General features: G+C 48.7%; 1 protein-coding gene across 2 annotated transcripts; it reads left to right on the top strand.

Annotated features, from left to right (window-relative positions):
* Positions 1-6,953: 6,953 nt before the first annotated feature.
* Positions 6,954-8,972, top strand: RAI2 (retinoic acid induced 2). 2 transcript variants are annotated; one of them, XM_006892406.1, is made up of 2 exons: positions 6,985-7,134; positions 7,276-8,574. In XM_006892406.1, the coding sequence occupies exons 1-2, from the start codon at positions 6,985-6,987 to the stop codon at positions 8,572-8,574; spliced, it is 1,449 nt and encodes a 482-aa protein (XP_006892468.1). The 2 variants fall into 2 exon arrangements, with proteins under 2 accessions (XP_006892467.1, XP_006892468.1); XM_006892405.1 differs by having other exon boundaries at positions 6,954-8,972.
* The last annotated feature ends 8,784 nt before the right edge of the window (positions 8,973-17,756 follow it).

The following is a 17,756-nucleotide window of genomic DNA, read 5'->3' as shown; positions in this document are numbered from 1 at the left end:
GTATAGATAAGGAAACTGAGTTCCGAGAGCATGAAAGTAGACCAGGCCAGGAGTTCCCAGTGAGGCCCTTACCCCATGTCTATTCTAACCAGACTCTAACACCAATGTATGTTGAATTGGTCCTAAACTGGAAACCCACCTCAACAGAGTGAGCAGCTTAATTAAAAAAAAAAAAAAGAAGAAAGAAAGAAATACACTCTTGAATCAATAATGACTAATAGATGAGGTCCAGGCCACACATGAACATTTATGGCTCTGGGACATTGAGTTTATGCTATGATAGTCTCAGTGACCTTACTCAAGTAGGACCAGGGTCCTCATGGCTCCCCAAAGCAGGCAGTGCCCCTAGGTACCTATTCCTAACGTCCTCAGGGCACCTGGCGCTGCCTTCTAAGGCACTGGTGGCTGTCACAAAAGAAAAGGAAGTCACTCTCTGAAGTGACGCAGTTCCTTGAGAAGGGCTCCAAGCATGCCCCAGGGCTTTTGCCTGAATTCCTGTCTCAGAAATCAGGCTTAGCCTGAGGTGGTTTCAAGGACCCTGTTCTGAGTCAGTGTGGGGTTCACAGACACTCTCAGTCGGAATGTGAGACAGGGCTAGCCTGCCTCCCCAGTAAACCCTCCTGCCTCAACTGTGATCCTTGGGTTATTTATTTGGTCAGTATTATATGACCTTTCATAGGGTCACTGAGTCATCATCTCGAGAGCACGGAACAGCAGCCGTGCACGTGTGTATATGTGCACATGTGTGACTCACTGTCACATAAATACCCACAGTGAGGAAATAGCTGGGCTCCAAGACCTGGAGAATCATCTTAATTACTTGAGTGGTCAAGTATTTTTTTCCCCTTTGTAAATGAAGTCTTAGATGAATCGTCAGCATTATAAAAATGTCCATCTGCATGGAAGCTTGTAGGCGGCGTGCGTGCTTTGTACATGGCTTCGGAAGGGGAAGGCGTCAGAGGCAGGCACGGCTGGCGTGGGCAGGGTGTCATACCAAGCAGACACCCAGCAGGGCACACACATGGGGCAAGTCACCAGCCAACAAGTGGAGGGTTTGGCCCAAGGCCAGCTTCTTGCCAGCGTGACTCGTCAAAAAGGAAACAGAACTCGTGCTGCTTCCTCCTTCTTTTACTTTCTTTTTCTGGGTGTGTGAAAAAAAAGAACCACAGGAATCCTAGCTGAATTTATGCCTGCCTCACCCCCATGGGGCTATTCCCCCATGCGCATCTCCTAGTCAGAGGTGCCCCTTGCCTGGGAAGAGTGGGTGGGTGGGTGGCCACCAACTGCCCTCCTGTGGGCCTGGCCTTCTGCTCTTTCTGTGCTAGGACCATGGTGGTCCATGGAATAACTAGCCTTGGGAGAGTTAGCCTTTCTGGGTTTCAGTTTCTTAACATATAAAAAGGGTCAGGAAAAAAAGCTATCAGGAAGAGGATGGAGATATTATAAACCTTAATGCCCCTTCCAGCTGTGATGTGCCAAGATTTGGTAAGGGGAAGGGGGCCACGACAAGAGGCTGAGGGTCAGGTTGTCAAGGCGCCTGCGATTCATTGCGACCGTCTGTACAACAGCTCCGAATCCTGCTCTCTCCTGAGCCAACCTTATTGTCTTTTCACCCTACTCCCATTATCCCAGTCACAGAGTCAATCCATTTTATCCAGGTCTTCCTCTCCTGCGCCGTCCTCCACCCTCCCAAGCATGACGTTGTTGTTGTTGTTGTTATGTGCTGTCAAGTCTCCTGCAACTCATAGCAACCATATGTACAAAGCCCTAAACCCTGCCATATCCTATGCCAACTTGTCTCCAACACACCCATCCCATTACCCCAGTGACTGAATCAATCCATCTCATCTAAGGTCTTCCTCTCCTGCGCTGTCCCTCCACCCTCCCAAACATGACATCCCTCTCCAAGGACTGATCCAGCCTTGCAACATGCCCAAAGTGTCAGACAAAGCTTCAGAATCCTGGCCTCCAAGGAGCAGCCTGGTCTCACCCTCTACAGGACACACCTATATTTGTCCTCCTAGCAATATATTCAACATTCAAAACTGATGCTCAAATGCATCAATTCTCATTCTATCACCCCTAGTCATTGTCCAGTTTTCTGATGCACAGCAAGTAATTGTGAAGACCATGGCCTGTATCAGGTGCACCTTAGTCTCCAGAGTGATATCACTGCTCTTCAGTACTCTGGAGCGGTCCCTGACGGCAGACTTTCCCAGTGCCATTCATCTTTTGAGTTCCCGACTGCCGGTACCAAAGAGTGTTAATTGTGAGCATCAGGTACAAAAGTACCAGTAGAAGGAAACAAGGTGGAGTTCTCCCTCTGCCCAGCATGAAAGAGAGGGGTCAGAACTAGACTGACATAAGTCAGGGGGCCTGAGGGAACGGAGTAGAGATTGGAGGATAAGCAGGGGATGGATGACCCGTGGTCCCCATGAGGTGTTTTGTGTAGATTTCCATAAGAATCAAAGATATCTGTAGAACATCTATGACCTCCATAAGTTTCCAGGACCAACTATTGCCCCAGAGAGTCCTTCTCCATCTACCCTAGAACTTGAGGCTTTCCCCCAGTAGACTTCACATGCTTCCCAAAAGGATCCAGCTTGTCACTCGCAGTGGCCAGAGTCCTCAGAAAGGGATGAGAGAAGGCAAAAGGTGAGGTGGGTTCTGAATGGCCTACAAGGCTGCCCAGTGGGAAACGCTGACAAACGTTCAGCTCCACCTTTGGACTTTCTGCAGCTGTAGGGTCATCCAGCTGTGAAGGCTGCATCTCCCAGAAATGGCTCTTTTCTTCTTCAAGCGCCTCCCAAGGACGCGAGCAGAGTCTTCTGGATGTCTCCTCTCCCCACGTCCACCAAACCCAGCAATTGGCCAACGGTGACGGAAATGAGGGTCTCCGTCTCATCATCCCACCCACTCCACTGAAACTCCTTTCCAAAGGATGTTTGGGAATAACACAACATTCCTTGCCACTTCTACAGAAATGGATAGTCCTTTGTGTGAGCCTGAGTTGATGGCTCTTGTGACACTCCTTGATTTGAAGAGGTCCCAGCCCACCCTCTGTCCGCACTAATAAGTAGCTTCCCTGCAGAGCAGGAAGGCTGGGCTCCTCTCAGGCAGTCATTATCTGCCTTCTGGCTCCCCCTGGGGTTAATGCAACTTGCCCTTTGAACCTTCATTTCATTAGTGCCTTCCTATTCTCTCTCAGGGAACCCCTGTGGCTTGGGGGTCTGGGCACTGTGTCCCCTTTGTGCCCTCTCTGGCCCTTTCAGGTGCTGGCCAAGAGGTGGGGGTGGGAGTCTGGCTGCTGAGGGGAAAGCAAGGGGAGGAGGGATAGCAGGAAAGAGGAGGAGGGGGAGGCAACAGGGAGTGTACCATACGGGTGCCCGGAAGTGCCCTCCTGGACCTCTCCCACCAGGTTTGCTGAGGTAGGAGGAGGCAGAAGGGGGCCTCTGCCCCCTGGCTTAGTTTCTAACACCCCCCCAAAATATAAAATAGTGCTCTGAGTGCTCTGCATCTCAGTCAAGTCGGCTTCCCTCCTCCTCAGAGGCCAGAAGAGCCCAGGTGGAGATCAGACCCCCTACCTCTAATCATGGGTGTGAGGTGGCTTCCCACCTTTGCAGCTTCCTCAAGGCAAGCTGGGGGTGGGATGTGGGGCTAGCTACTTTGAGCTGCACCCCACAGAACAGCGACTCTGGTGGAGAGAAATCACCCAAACGTTCAGTCAATTTGCTGGGAAGGACGAGGCCCTGGCTTTGCTGGAAGCTGACTTACTGCAGTCTCCTTCTTTATATTAAAGCCTTGGAAACCATGCAGACTGTTCTACTGTGTCCAGTAGGATTACTGAGAACGGAATTGATGGCTATGACACTAGTATTTCAGGTAACATCAGAGTTTTCCATAGTATACAGATTTCATCAGAGCCTCCAGACTAAGAGAAATTGGGAAGAGTGTACTGATGATCTACTTCCAAAACGAGCCAATGAAAACTATGGATAGAGACACCAGATGTCTCTAATATCGCCTTGTTGTTGTTTTTGTTGTTAAGTGCTGTCGGGTCATAGGCAACCCTATGAATGCAAGACCTGAACACTTGTATAACTTCCTTCGTTTCTCCAAGTTCACAGGGTTTTTGGAGGCAAGCTATTTCAGAAGTGGATGCCACTCCTGCTTCCAAGCTTGTTTCAATCGGGGAGCTCCACCAAACACTGTCCGCCATGGGTAACCAATATTGCATTTGGCACATCAGGGTCACAGTGTTCAGCTTCACAGCAACCATGAGTTGACACACAAGTGCTAAACCACCTAGAAGATTGTTTGAGCAACAACAATTAAAAGCCGGTCTGAGCGGCGCAGATTAGAAATATCACCTTAGATTAGCTATTTAACCTAGCTATAGACTAAGTCTTCACGTCAGTAAAATGGACATAATTATCAGTTGCTCCTCCCTGGGCTCTTCTGAGGATTCAGTATGACATGGACAGTTCTTAGGGGTTGGAACATGCCAAATGCTCAGGAAGTTTGAAGTTTTGTCCTCCATGAGAAGAGCAAGGACCTGTGGGGGGCTCTCCTGCGAACCCTATACTCTTGAGGAGGGTTTTGGGGGGAAGTAGAAGGTCTAGAACCTGAGCTGGGCAGGGTGGAGAGTGAGCAGTAGGAAGAAGTGAGAGCCACTAAGCTGAGGGTGTGTTTGAGGAGCAAGTTGAGAAGCGTCCAGAAACTTGAGGCTGAAAGAGCGCCGGGGGTAGGGGGGCGCTGCCCATTCTGGAAAGTGGACAGGTGCAGCCTGCCATGAGGAGGGCACAGTCTCCCAGTGCGATGGTCCTGCACCCACAGGAAGCCCAGAGATGGTGTAGAACATGCCTTGGCTTCTTCACTGAGTAGCCTGTCAGGATAGTCCGAATCTAACTCAGCGGAGTTGCCCTCTCTAATCACTGCTGCCTTTGTCCTCACCAGCCCCATCCAGCTTCCATTCAGCCTTCTCTCATTCTTTCCTGAAGGTTCTGGTCACTGCGAGGGGCGACCCAGATGCTTCTGGAAGTACTCACTGCTGAAGGAGGCTGTAGGTCCCTAGGGCTGTGTGCAAGTGGCCAAGAAAGCTTTGTGTCGCTGATAGAGTGCCCCTCCTGGCATACCTTTGAGGCTTTCTCATGCTAGCAAAATCTCTCTCATCCTACTCACTGGACTATAATCTTCATGAAAGCAGGAACCTCACATGCCCCACTCATGAGAGCATCTCTCGCCCTCAGCGAAATGCTCGCACACAGAGGCACTAGGCAAATAAATTGGCTGGTAAGTGAATGAACGAACGAACAGATGCTATGCTAGAGACAGAACCATTCTCTGGGCTGAGTCAGGGAGCACCCACCCACCTGCAGTGGTGACAAGCCCCCCTCAGTCTCCCTGGGGCTCAGCTACCTCTATGCTGTCTTCCCCAAAGGGATTTTTGGCCAATGTGCTTGATACCTTTCAAGGTTTGCAGTGGGCTCCAGGTCCCCAGAGCTTTCTCTTGTGGGGGCAACCACCATGCCCCCCCTGCCAAGAACACCATCCACCAGGCCTTCTCCACAAAGTTCTTTACACAGCAGCCTTCTCTCCCCCTCCTCTCCTTCTGCTCTGGAGAAGCTCCTTGTTCTGTGAATCTGACACATTCAGATAGCCTGCCAGTATAGCAGAGCTGTTCACTTGTTCAAGCTGCTTTCCTGTTGGGAGACCGTGTTTATTTCCAACCTTTTAGCTATCTCTCTCACGCGCGCTCGTGCTCTCTCTCTCTCTCTCTCTCATTTTGGAGACAGTGCTGCTGATTTGGGGGGCTGGGGGACAGGAGGAGGAAATGGTCATAGGACTAAAGCTGCCGATGGTAAGGCAGGTGTGATCCACCATCCGAGCTATCCAAAGCCTACCCAGTGAAACTGAGGACTATTGCATTCTTCCTGGGCCCCAGCGAGACTCTGGAGCGGAGTTAGACATGGTGCCTGCTTTCTCCATGGTAACAATGCTAAATGCGGACATATTTCCATGGAGAGCCCCCCTGCTGAAGCTGCAGCCATGCTCCCTCCAGGAAGTACACTTGGGGAGAGACCCCCTCTGGTCTCTCCCGAGGTGGCCAGATGACTGAGGACGGGCCTGGGACATCAAGCATGCTCTTCCCAAATTGAGGTTTCAAACCAGTGATCCCTCTTCCCCAGCCCCAGAATCCTGTCACCGCCTCTTGACAGGTAGAGGCCCCAGGGCAGGTAAGTGGATGAGGAATCCCTCACCACCTCACACCAGGGCTTGGCTTGTCCTATGACATGGATGAGAGAGGACATGTCAGGCACAGAAGGGAGACAGCAGGACAAGCCAGGACAGCCCTTGAGCCTATGAACTGCTGTCTTGCTCTTCAGCCTGGTATTTGGAGAGCTCATTGCTGAAGAGAGTGTTTTCAATGCTTTCCATTGATGGGGATGGCACCCCTCCCCTTCCAGAGTTGTGATGTGGGGAGGGTTTGATCTCTCCTTAAAAGAACAGCGAGTCTGCGGGCCGCTTGGCTGAATGTAAACAAGTCAAACATCTTAACGGTCCAGCACAACAATACGGAATAAGCCTTTGTTTTTGTTAAGCGCTTTCACTATTCCATCGTCTGTGTTCCTAGTACTTTGGCCCGTTAAATTGGAGCTATTGGTGGGTCATCTGGGTGCCTTTGTTAGGCCCCTGGCAAAGGTGGAGAGTCAGATAAAGAGAAGAAGACCCTCCAGGAGATGAATTGACACAGTGACTAACAATGGGCTTGAGCATATGAGAGATGGCGAGGACGGCACGGGACAGGGCAGGGTTCAGAGCTGCTCCTCAGGCGCTAGCTCATAATCACAAGTATGGGTCTCGCCACTTGGGGGACTAAGATATGGAAACTTTCTAAAGCTCTTAGGGCGATCTTAAGTATTCTCAGGAGGAGCACTCACTGGGTGTGCTCTTTTGCAGGCCACGGGACCTGCGTGTCAAGTGATGGACCAGCTACAGTCGCAGAACCTCTCCATGGACCTGACCGACGCCCCACCCACCTTGGCCAGTAACAGACTGGAGAATGGCATGGCCCAGCTGATCACCACCGAGGCCTGGAACATCAACTCCACTGACCTGGTAAAGAAGGCCCTGGTGACGGTACCGGCCCCGTCCATTCTGAACCCCCCTGCCGAGTCCCAGAGCGGCATGGCACTGAAGGTGGCAGCCACCGTGCTGCAGCCCCTGTGCCTCGGGGAGAGCCCGGTGGTGATGCCCATCCACATGCAAGTGGAGGGAAGCTCCGCGCCTGAGCTCAACCCCAATGCCAATGCCACCTACGTCATGGCCACGCAGGGCCCTGTGCAGCTGCCCGTGGTGCTGGAGCGGCACGTCTTTCAGCACCTCAACTCCCCTCTGGTCCTGCCACAGGAGGCTCCATGCTCCTCCAATGCCATCCACAACCACCTCTTCCAGGGAGCGGAGGACCCCGAGGCCCAGCCCCAGCTCTTGGACCTGAGGATCCCCAGCCAGCCACAGGAGCCCACGCTGCCCTTTGAAGCTGTACTTCAGAATTTGTTCCCTGCCCAGGGTGCTCTTGGGCCCCCACCCTGCCAGCCTCCTCCAGGGTACCCCTCCGTGCCTCCCCAGCCCTTTAACTCCCCCTTGACTCCCCTGGTCCCGCCGGCTACCCTCTTGGTGCCCTACCCTGTGATCGTCCCCTTGCCCGTGCCAGTCCCTATTCCCATCCCCATCCCAATACCTCAGAGTTCCGAGTCTAAGTTCAGCCCCAGTTTTCCCAAGCCGCCTTCTTCCTTCAGCCTACACCCCGTTAAAGGCCCCCAGGGCCCTCTGGAAAAGGAGGAACTGAAGCCCTTCAACCTTCTCCATCCCAGAGAGTATTTCCAGCTCAGCCGCCACACAGTCATCAAGAAGGGAAGTGAGAATGAAGCCCTGGATCTCTCCATGAAGTCAGTGCCCTGGCTCAAGGCCAGCGAGGCCAGTCCCCCCGTCTGTCAGGAAGATGTGGTCCTAGACCTGTCTTTGGCATCCCACCGGAAAGCTGAGCCTCCCCCTGAAGCCCTGTATGACAACAAGGTAGCAGTGGGCAGTCCAGGTCACCCTAGGGTAGAGAAACTGCCCAGTGGCCACGAAGTGCCCTTCCCCCCTGCCACACCCTACGAAGCCTCCACCATGATGGAGAATAATCGTAGCAGCAGCAGTGCCCCAGAGGTGCTGAGCCAGCATAGCCACCCAGGCGGCGAGGTCAAGGCTGAAAATAACACGGAGATGGGAGGTGAGTCCCAGGCGACCAAGGTCATTGTCTCGGTTGAAGACACTGTCCCTGCCATCTTCTGTGGCAAGATCAAAGGCCTCTCGGGTGTGTCCACCAAGAACTTCTCCTTCAAAAGAGAAGACTCCATGCTCCCGGGCTTCGACATCAACAGCCAAGGAGATGAGGCCATGGAAAATACGGAGCCCCTCAGGAAATCCGTAAAAAGCCGGAGCATCAAGTTAAAGAAAGTGAACTCCCAGGAAATGCACATGCTCCCAATCAAAAAACAACGGCTGGCCACCTATTTTCCCAGGAAGTAAATCAATCATAAGAATGGCTTTTTAAAATTTTTATGATTATAATATGGGGAAAGGTGCAGTGGTTTTATAAAAAGGCGTTTAAAACAAATTATCTTTGGTAATTATTTCGGGGAGTAGTAGGGCAGAGGGAAGGCAAATTGGCTCTAGAAGCCTGGTTGGCTGGTGTCATTTTCTTTTTTTTTTTTAGTTTTTGACTTTTCACAAAGGAATAAATAAGAGAAACCTATTTTTCAAGCAGATTGCACATTTTTTGCAGCTTTAATGGAATATTGGGTGAATCAGAGGGGGTAAAAAGAAAAAAAAAACCCGCTATTTTCATTGCCACAAAGTGCTTTGATGATGTAATACCTAATGAAGGGTAGGATGATTATTTCACAATAAATGTTTGTTTGCACTAACTGTTTGCAGTATTTGATCATTTCTAAAAGCTACATTCCCTTACTGGGATGACGGGGCCCCAAGGCTGCCGTTTGTAAAGCATTGCAAATTGTGCCGTAGACAGAACTTCTGCAGGCGTCTTGAGCAAACACGAATGTGAGCCACTTTGTTGCCAGAGTCAATGCTGAGCCATTCTTCGAAGAGAAGAACTATGTCCTGTTTTCCAGAGCTACTCGAGTAGCTGTTTCACAAGTGGGAGGCTTTACCAAACAAATCCATTTTCTTTTCTCACAGTTCAGGAGGAGACTGCCTTTTGCAGCTCAACTCTGGGTGGGGAAGCAGGTTCATTTTAGAGGTGTGTCTGTGGTCGTCTGTGGAAGGTGCTGGCAGAGCACTTGACGTCCAACAACCACATTAAGCTGGCACCTCACCTCCCCAGCCTTTCCTTGTGCCCTGTTTGCACAAATGAAGAAACTGAGGCCAAGCGAGCCTAGCTTGCTCAAAGTCCTACATCGTCCTCACTTTCTTGTCTGGGTAGCAGTGGCAGCCCTGACCGGTGCCCACAGGTAAGTTCTCAATGGCTAAGTGAAAGATTGGCATGGTGAGTTCACCCAGGGGCACCCCGAAGAGGCCAGCAAGTCTACTTCTGAAAAATCAGTCATGGCAACCCTGCCTGCAAGGGACTGAATTCTGGAAACTCCCCACACTCAACTACGTGGTGTCTTCGCCTCTGTGTCTGGAGCCATGATTCTAGTTGGGAATTGGCTGTCTTTGGCAGATCATTGAGCCAAGATCTGGGTAGAGTGTTTTCTGAGTCCCTCTTGTTTGAAATATAGAAAGTGACTAAAGGAGAGAGGGGAGCAGAGATGAGGGGAGACGGCACCACGACACATAAGCTTAAAGGGACAAGGACCTCTCGGGCAGTTTGAATCCATTAGCAAAGGCTCCATGGGAGAGAGACAGGTAATCTCTTCCCATGTGATTTACAGCCCACGAAAACCCACTGGACAATCAGCTATGAGTTGGTTCTGATTCAAAGTGTGAGTCGGATGAAGATATATGACAGGAAAGAAGGGGGGGGAAGGGGAAGGAAAGGAAAGAAGGGGAAGGGAAGGGGGAGGGGAGGAGAGGAGAGGAAAGAAAAGAAAAAGCCACTGTCAGCCAAGTGGTCCTCAGCCACGATGTTTGCATCCCTGGGAAGTATGTGGCATTGTCTGCAGGCATTTTGAGTTGTCAGAATAGAAACAGTGCTACTGGCATCTAGTGGGGAAAGGCCGGGGGATAGGGCTAAACATCTTATAATCCACGGGACAGTTACTATAGATACAACGACGGTTGATCTGCCCTCTAGTGTCATTGGTGCCAAGGCTGAGAAAACCTGGTCCAGCCATTCCTTGCCAGACGGTCACGGGGCCCTCGGAACAGCTTAGGGCCATGCAACCAAAGGAAGGAGTGAAGGTACGTTTAGAGAAGCCTGTGGGGTGGTACATCACACTTGGGTCTGAAGCTGGGCTGGTGAGGGACCAGTGACTGCACTCCTGCTTTTAGACGGAAAGCTCATTCTTTCACGTCTTGCAATTAGTATGTATCCAGCTGTTCGCGTGAACGCGAACAGGAGGAAAAGCAGTCGCAGGACTGTTCTTTTATTGCCAGGCCCTTTGTGGATAGAGTTACAGTTCTAGCTGGTCCCGTACCATACACCCAGAAATGGATTTTCTTTTTCATGCTCTTTTCCTGTGTTGTTAAGATTTCTTTTGCAGCCTGTCATGTGATGCTAAAGAACCAAATAGCTGTTTCTCGTCAGGCTGGCTGGTCCCGCTCTGCAGCACACACACACAGAGCCAGGCTCTGTCCTTTCAGCTTCGAAATGGTGCTGTGTTTTTCCATTTTTAGTCTCAATGTGGGTTTCTGGCCATGTTTCCTGAGCATGGCATGCAGATTCTACTTTCAAATAAAACACGAACGTGCCTGGGGACTCTAGTTTCCCATTTGCCTGGTGCTGGCACTTTTCTGCTGTCGTGGCAGCGCTGAGAAGCCCCTTTATCACAGTCAACAGGGCCCTGTCTTCACAGGATGCTGGGAAGAGCCGGTGCTTCTGTGACTTTGAGGGCATGAAACTCCTAATTTGCACTTTTGAAGCAAGGGCTTAGAGCCAAACAACATCAAGATGGAAAAGATGGCATTTGTAGCCTGTAATTTCCTTACAAACTGTGTGCCCCCAAATTTCTCTCTGTTGCAGCTAGCCTTTCTCTCTACAGATGTTAGCTCTTGTTTGAGGGAGCAAGGCTGCTTCCGTAGCCAACTCTGAAGGCTGAGCCAGCATGGACCACCCTGTGCCGCAGATGGCTTTCTGGACCAGACCTTCTACCCAGCCCCAACCCCAAGAAGTCTGTGCCATTAACCAGCAGCTACTGGGGGCTTTGGGGGAGAAGCTGTAGATGGGAATACTGGATGCGAAATCGTGAGCCTCGGCCATTCAGAACTGTGAAGACTGCACAGAAAATACTGTACTGACACTGTAGTTGACCCTCTAGTCACCCTCTATTCCCAGCTGTTGAAGGGAAGCTGGAATCTGCTTAGCTACAGGCAGAGTAGGGAATTATGGGAAGGGAAAGGATTCTTGACTGCCATTAGAGTAAGCCTGGGCTTGCTGGTAGTTCAATTTTCACCCTCTACCCCCTCAATCCTTTCATGAAGCCATAGAACTCTGGTTCCTAGTCAGATGCATATTATCCATATAGGCACATGAAGTGTTGGCCGCCAGTGGCCGTTGATGTCCCGTTAAATTTCCCTGCTTGATTCAGGCACTGACTGACACTCTTAGCGCCCTGACTGTCTCTTGTTAACCTACTTTCAGATTTGGCCTATGCAAGGTTCCTGTCACATTCTCTTGTGACTTGGCTTCCTAGTCATTCGCAAGGATGCTTTGAGCCAATGAGCCTAAAGAACAGCCCATCAGAGGCTCTGGGGAAGTATGGTTAATTCCCAGGAGTGTTGCTTTTGTATCAGAAGCACCAAAATGGCTGTAGCTGACTTCAGTTCTGAAGTAATAAATATTAAGATAAAGTGGCAGAGATTTCCGTCTAGAGGCAATGATTCATATGGGTAAGTGAAGCTTGGTTGGTCCAGAAGGGCAAATGCAGGATTTCTTGAGGATTCAGCCACTACTTTTTACCAAGAAATATTATCAGTGAGTGGAAATTTCTAAAGTGAAATCGAAGTTTAGACTCAGAGGCAAAATCTCACATTTACACATGAAACACGAATCTGCAGCCATAAACCTCCAGACAAAAACAGACACAAGGAAAGAGGGAAAAAAGGAAAGCAAGAACATGACCAAGATCTTCATAAACAACACAAATAACCAGCCAAGACCTTTATAAACAGCAGTTAACCTGAGTCCATTTTACAGATGAAGAAAACTGAAACTTCCAAAGGATTTTTGTTTTCTACTCAGTCTTTTTTTTAAGTACCAACAACTCAAAAATTTTCTGTGATTTTTATTTTTAAATGTTGCAGCCAAAGCCCTGTAAACTATTTCAAGATTTGGGGCATAAAACTAATATGAATGAACGAAGAGTTAATTACAGAATTCCCTAATGTTTTTCAAGCCTGCCCAAGTTGACTGGTCCACACAGAGCATTTGGGACCCCAGTGAAAGATGCCAGGCCCTTAAAAGCCACAACCAAAAGCTGCTAAGCTGAAAACTTTAACAGCAAGGGGGAACGCATTAGAGGTTGTTCTGGAAGACTTTACTCCTCATTAAAGAAATAAAAAGAGAGTCCATTTTCCAGTACAATGCACTACCACCAGGTCAAACAACTGTTGTCCCACACCAGCGAGATGAAACAGGACGTACCTGAGGTCCCCAGGGTGGCCCTTTTTAATCAGTTTGCTCTTTTAATTACCTTAACGCTTGGTCCCAGAGTAAGGAGGAAGAATAGGAGGAAAAATTACTTCCAAACTGTTATGAATAAGCCACCTACCATTTTGTAGACCTGTAGAGGCTAGAGGTGAAGGGTTATTTTTCCAGTTGGGGAGCTGGAGACTCTTACGCTGTTGACAAACTCACCTGATGAAGATGATATGCATCACCTGGAAACTAACTCTCCCCTCAAGAATTTCTGCTGGAGGGTCAGCTGTGAGTCATTTCTGACTCCAGGGCACATAACAAGGTGTGGTAACACAGTAACAATATAACAGTGTCATGACCCTGTGGCCTCAGTGGCACCAGGCTATCCGTGCTGGGTGGTTACAGGCAGAGTTCATTTTATTGTACTCCACAGATACTGATTTTATTATTTTTTTTACAAATTGTAGGTTTGTCCTCCGGGGTCATCCATTTTGCATAATATTTCATGAGTTCCCTGGAGGACATTATGCCGAGTGAAATATCTCAGTCATAAAAGGACAAATATTGCATAGGGCCACTGTTGCAAAATGGGACTAACATCAGGGTTGAGGGAAGACAGAAAAGGAAGGGAGGAATGATGTATATTGCATTGAAACAGATGAGGGAGAGAACTGTTTAAAAGGGACATATGAATGGGTATTCTTGTCATTACAGAAGTCCAGAGAGAAGGCTGCATAGTGGAGTGGACTTGGGGGAGGGGATTGCATAACAATGAAAGGGTTTTTCTTTTTCTTTTCAAGGAGAAGAGTGAATGGGGGTAGGGGGTGGGCAGGGAGAAAAGTGCAACCGTGAATGACTGGAAACCCTAAGTCTCTCTAAACTTTCATTAAAATTATTTTTTTAAAAAAAAACAACCACCAAATTGTAGGTTTGTGACAACACTGCATCAAGCAAGTCTCTCAGCGCCATTTTTCTCACAGTACATGCTCGCTTTGTGTCAGTGTGTCATATTTTGAGAATCCTCCCAATGTTTCAGAGGTTTTCATAGTGCTGCTGTATGCTGGCTAGACTGATGACGGTCTACTGTAAACGTAGCTTTTACAAGCTGTGAGAAAGTAAACAAATCTGCATCACTTGCTTTCCTGCCACAGTCACGCCATTGCAGTAGCCTTGACACCACATCTGTGACACTTTTGGCCTGCTGTACTTGGAGTTTGGTTTGGTTTATGGTTGCTTGAAATAAGGGACTTGGGGAAATAAGGGGACATTTTCGTCTTGGAACAATATTAAGGAACACTTCTCAATTCTACACTTTGGCACAACTGACATTTGAGTCAGATTCTGTTTGTAGGATGTTCAACAGAGTCCTCAGCCTCTGGTCTCGAGATGCCGGTAACACCCAATCAGGACAACCAAAAATATCCCTGGCAGCCTCACTGCCAATGTCCCTGGGGCAAAACTGTCCCAAAAGGAGAACCACTCTGAGACCTAGCTCGCTGCAGCAGCTCAGAACTTCAATGCTTGGATTTCATCGAGAAGGAAGATCCATAGCTGTGGGTTGGGAGGCCCACTCTGATTTTCTCCCACCAGGCAGGGGAGCTCTGGTGGTATAATCTGTAGGGTGTTTTGTTGCTAACCCAAAAGTGGTGGCACTCTGGTGGTTCGGATCCACCTGCTGCTTCTCAGAAGAAAGATGGAAAATCTCTCCCTGTAGGGTTTACAGCCTCCCTAATGTCCTCTGGAGAAACATCTATGAGTTCATTCTGGCTTGACAGCAATGAGGGCATGATTGAAACCGCTCATTCATCCATTCAAAGGGCCATCACACTCACCTAGCGTATCACACGGCCCTCTAGAAGCTTCCTTCTAGTGAACAGCGCTTAGCAGGACTTGCCTCTTCTCAGGAGCTCAGCTAGCCCTGAAGGAGGCCTCATCATTTCCACACCACCATGAAATGGGATGCCCATTATCTGGTCTTCCTTTCAAGGAAGATTTACAAACAAGCGCAGGAGGTTTTTGTTTCATCCAAGTCTTTCTCGCTATAACTGTGTCCAGTTTTATATTTGCTCTTAAAACCCACTGTAATCAAGTTAATTCCGACTCAACAGTGAGCCTGCAGGAGAAAGTCGAGCTGACTCCATGTGTTTCCAAGGTTGTAATCTTTATGGAAGCCACCTGCCACATTGTTCACCCACAGAGATGCTTGGGGATTTGAAATGCCAACCTTCTCATTAACATCCCAGGGCTTACTCACTGCACCACAAGGTTTCTTTGCTTGTCCCGAAGAGGACTGTAGATCACACTCTCCCTTTAAGTCATTCCCTATTTGAACAGCAGATCATTTCCCAAACTCCTTTCCTAGAATAAAGAAATCTCATCCTCTCTGCCTTCTCTTTCTCACTCTCTCTCCTAGTGTCTTGATTCCTCATTTCTCCATCTATTTTGGAGAGTCAGGAACTCCAGGTAGGTGATGAGAAAGTTCTAAAAGTGTAGTGATGGTCAAGCAACTCGGTGGATATACTAAAAAATGGGGGTGGGGAGTTGTATACGTTATATGGGTAAATGGTGTGGGATGTGATTTATAAAGTGGCTTGGTTTTGTTCACAGCTAGTGGTGGTGGTTGTCTGGGTTTTGGTTTTTTATTTTTAATTAAAAGTAAGAATCCAGATAGAAATTGAGAACTAACTATGGGCTCCAAGAAAGTTCCTGGAACTGAAGAGTTACTCTCCATTTTTGGTCGGTGATATATCACTGTTAACATCTTTCCTTCCATTGGGCCTCACCATCTTTGGTTGATGAGGCCTTTCCCTGCGTCCTTACTTCATTCTGACCCCACATGCTGGATTCCCTGGTTTTTCTTAACTGTCAGAAATTGACTTGGAGCATCACCTACCATGCCTCACTTGTTGAAATGTAGAATTGCCCCTCCCCCCAGGTGATGTGCCTTGAACAAGCCTTCACATACCTTCAGGTCTATGCTCACCATTTGTCTACCAGAATTCAAGTAACAGGAGACGGTGGCTACAAATGCATATGGATATCATCCTGTCACTCACAACATTGTATTTCAAGACTGATCTAGAAATGACTTTTTTTTAACTATGAAAGCAACTCCAGCATAGTAGATCATATGATCCTCTGGCTCAAAATGTCCCATGCCAGTCCATCTCATTTTGCCAACACCTAGTATGTCAATATTTATCCTTTCCATTTCCTTGTTAACAATATCCAGTTTTCCTACATTCACGGTTCTCACATTCCATGTTCCAATCACTAGTGTCTGTTTACAGCTGTTCCTTCTCCTATGTGTTTCCGTAATTGAGGGCTCAGCCTCAGTTGCCCCATCTGCTAGTCTAAGAGTGCTCTGTTGTACATGGGTTTACAGAGGCCTGCCATTTCGGAAGTGGATGGACAGTCCTTCGTAGTCTGTCTTAATTTGCTCGCATTAAGAACATTGTTTGACAGACAAGCAACAAATATTCTCACCACTGGGCTGACTGGCAGCATCATGATAGATGGTGAAGAGATTGAGATTGTTGACAGCTTCAGTTTGTTTGGCTCTGCAATCAACACTCTTGGTACCAGCAGCCAAGAAATTAAAAGATGAATTGCATGGGGCGCGTCTGCTGTCAGAGACCTCTCCAAGGTACTGCAGAGCAACGATGTTAGTCTGGAGACTAAGGTGCACCTCAACCAGCCATGGTCTTTACAATTACTTGCTATGCATCAGAAAGCTGGATGATAACGAGGGATACAAGGAGAATTGATGCCTTTAGGCTGTGGTGCTGAAAATGAGTACTGAATATACCATGGACCGCTAAGAGAACAAACGGGTTTGTCCTGGAGAGAGTGAAGGCAGGCTGCTCCTTGGAGGCAAGGATTCTGAAGTCTAATATACTTTGGACATGTTGTAAGGAAGGACCAGTCCTTGGAGAAGGACATCATGCTTGGGAGGGTGGAGGGACAAGCAGGAGAGGAGGACTCTTGATGAAATGGATTGATTCAGTGACAGTAGTAATGGGGATAGGTGTGTCAGAACAGTAAGATTGGCACAGGGTAGAGCAGAGTTTAGGGCTGTAGTACATAGGGTCACTGTGAGTCATAGGCAACTTGACGGCACATAACAACAAGACTACAAAGGGATGACTGTACAGTAGTGATTCCCACTCATGGAGACCCCATGTGGGTGAAATCACAATGGGCTCAGCATGATTTTCAATGGCTGGTTTTTCAGAAATAGGTCAACAGGCCTTTCTCCCAAGGTCCCCCAGGGTAGGTTCAAACTTGCCAACCTTTTGACCAGCAGTTAAGCGCTCAAGCCTTTGGACCACCCAGGGACATCATGTTGTGAGGTGCTGTCCAGTGGAGGACAACTCATGGCAAGCCATGAACAAAAGATCTGAACCCTGTTCTGTCCTGCGCCATCCTCACACCTCCTGACACACGGGAGCCCAGTGCAACAGTCACCGTGTCAATCCACTTGGTTGAGGGACTTCCTCTCCTATGCCGACCCTCCACTTTTACAAGCATCATGTCCCTCTCCAAGGAATAGTCCCTCCTAGCAACACAAGTATCGTGTCTCTTTCCAATGAATAGTCCCTCCTAACAACACTCCCAAAGTATGTAAGGTGAAGCCTCATCATTCTCGCCTCTAAAGAGCACTCAGGCTGTATCCTCTCCCAAGACATATCTGGTCAGGTGATGTGTCTTATGTTATTTTGCCTTACAGCTTATCTAAGGCTGGAGTGGACGCTCAGGGCACATGTGACCCGATGGCTTCTGAGCTCAGGTGTAGTAGACCATCTTCCCTCAGAAGGAGAGTTGGGCCCCGAGATGAGTGTGAGCAGATCACAGAATGATCACTCACGTCAGAACCTAAATTGGCGGCATTGACAATAGAGATCATGGAAATGACTTGAAATTTATACTTGGGGACTTAGTTTCTCAAGGG

Source organism: Elephantulus edwardii, unplaced genomic scaffold (genome assembly GCF_000299155.1).
Source record: "Elephantulus edwardii isolate Elephantulus edwardi_28Jun2011 unplaced genomic scaffold, EleEdw1.0 scaffold00115, whole genome shotgun sequence".
In the NCBI taxonomy this organism is placed as follows: Eukaryota; Metazoa; Chordata; class Mammalia; order Macroscelidea; family Macroscelididae; genus Elephantulus; species Elephantulus edwardii.
Note: the sequence above shows the minus strand (reverse complement) of the source record. Positions and strands in the feature narration are given on the sequence as shown.

Excerpts from the sequence above, each read along its gene's own strand:
- RAI2 (XM_006892405.1), top strand. The coding sequence starts at position 6,985 with ATGGACCAGCTACAGTCGCAGAACCTCTCCATGGACCTGACCGACGCC.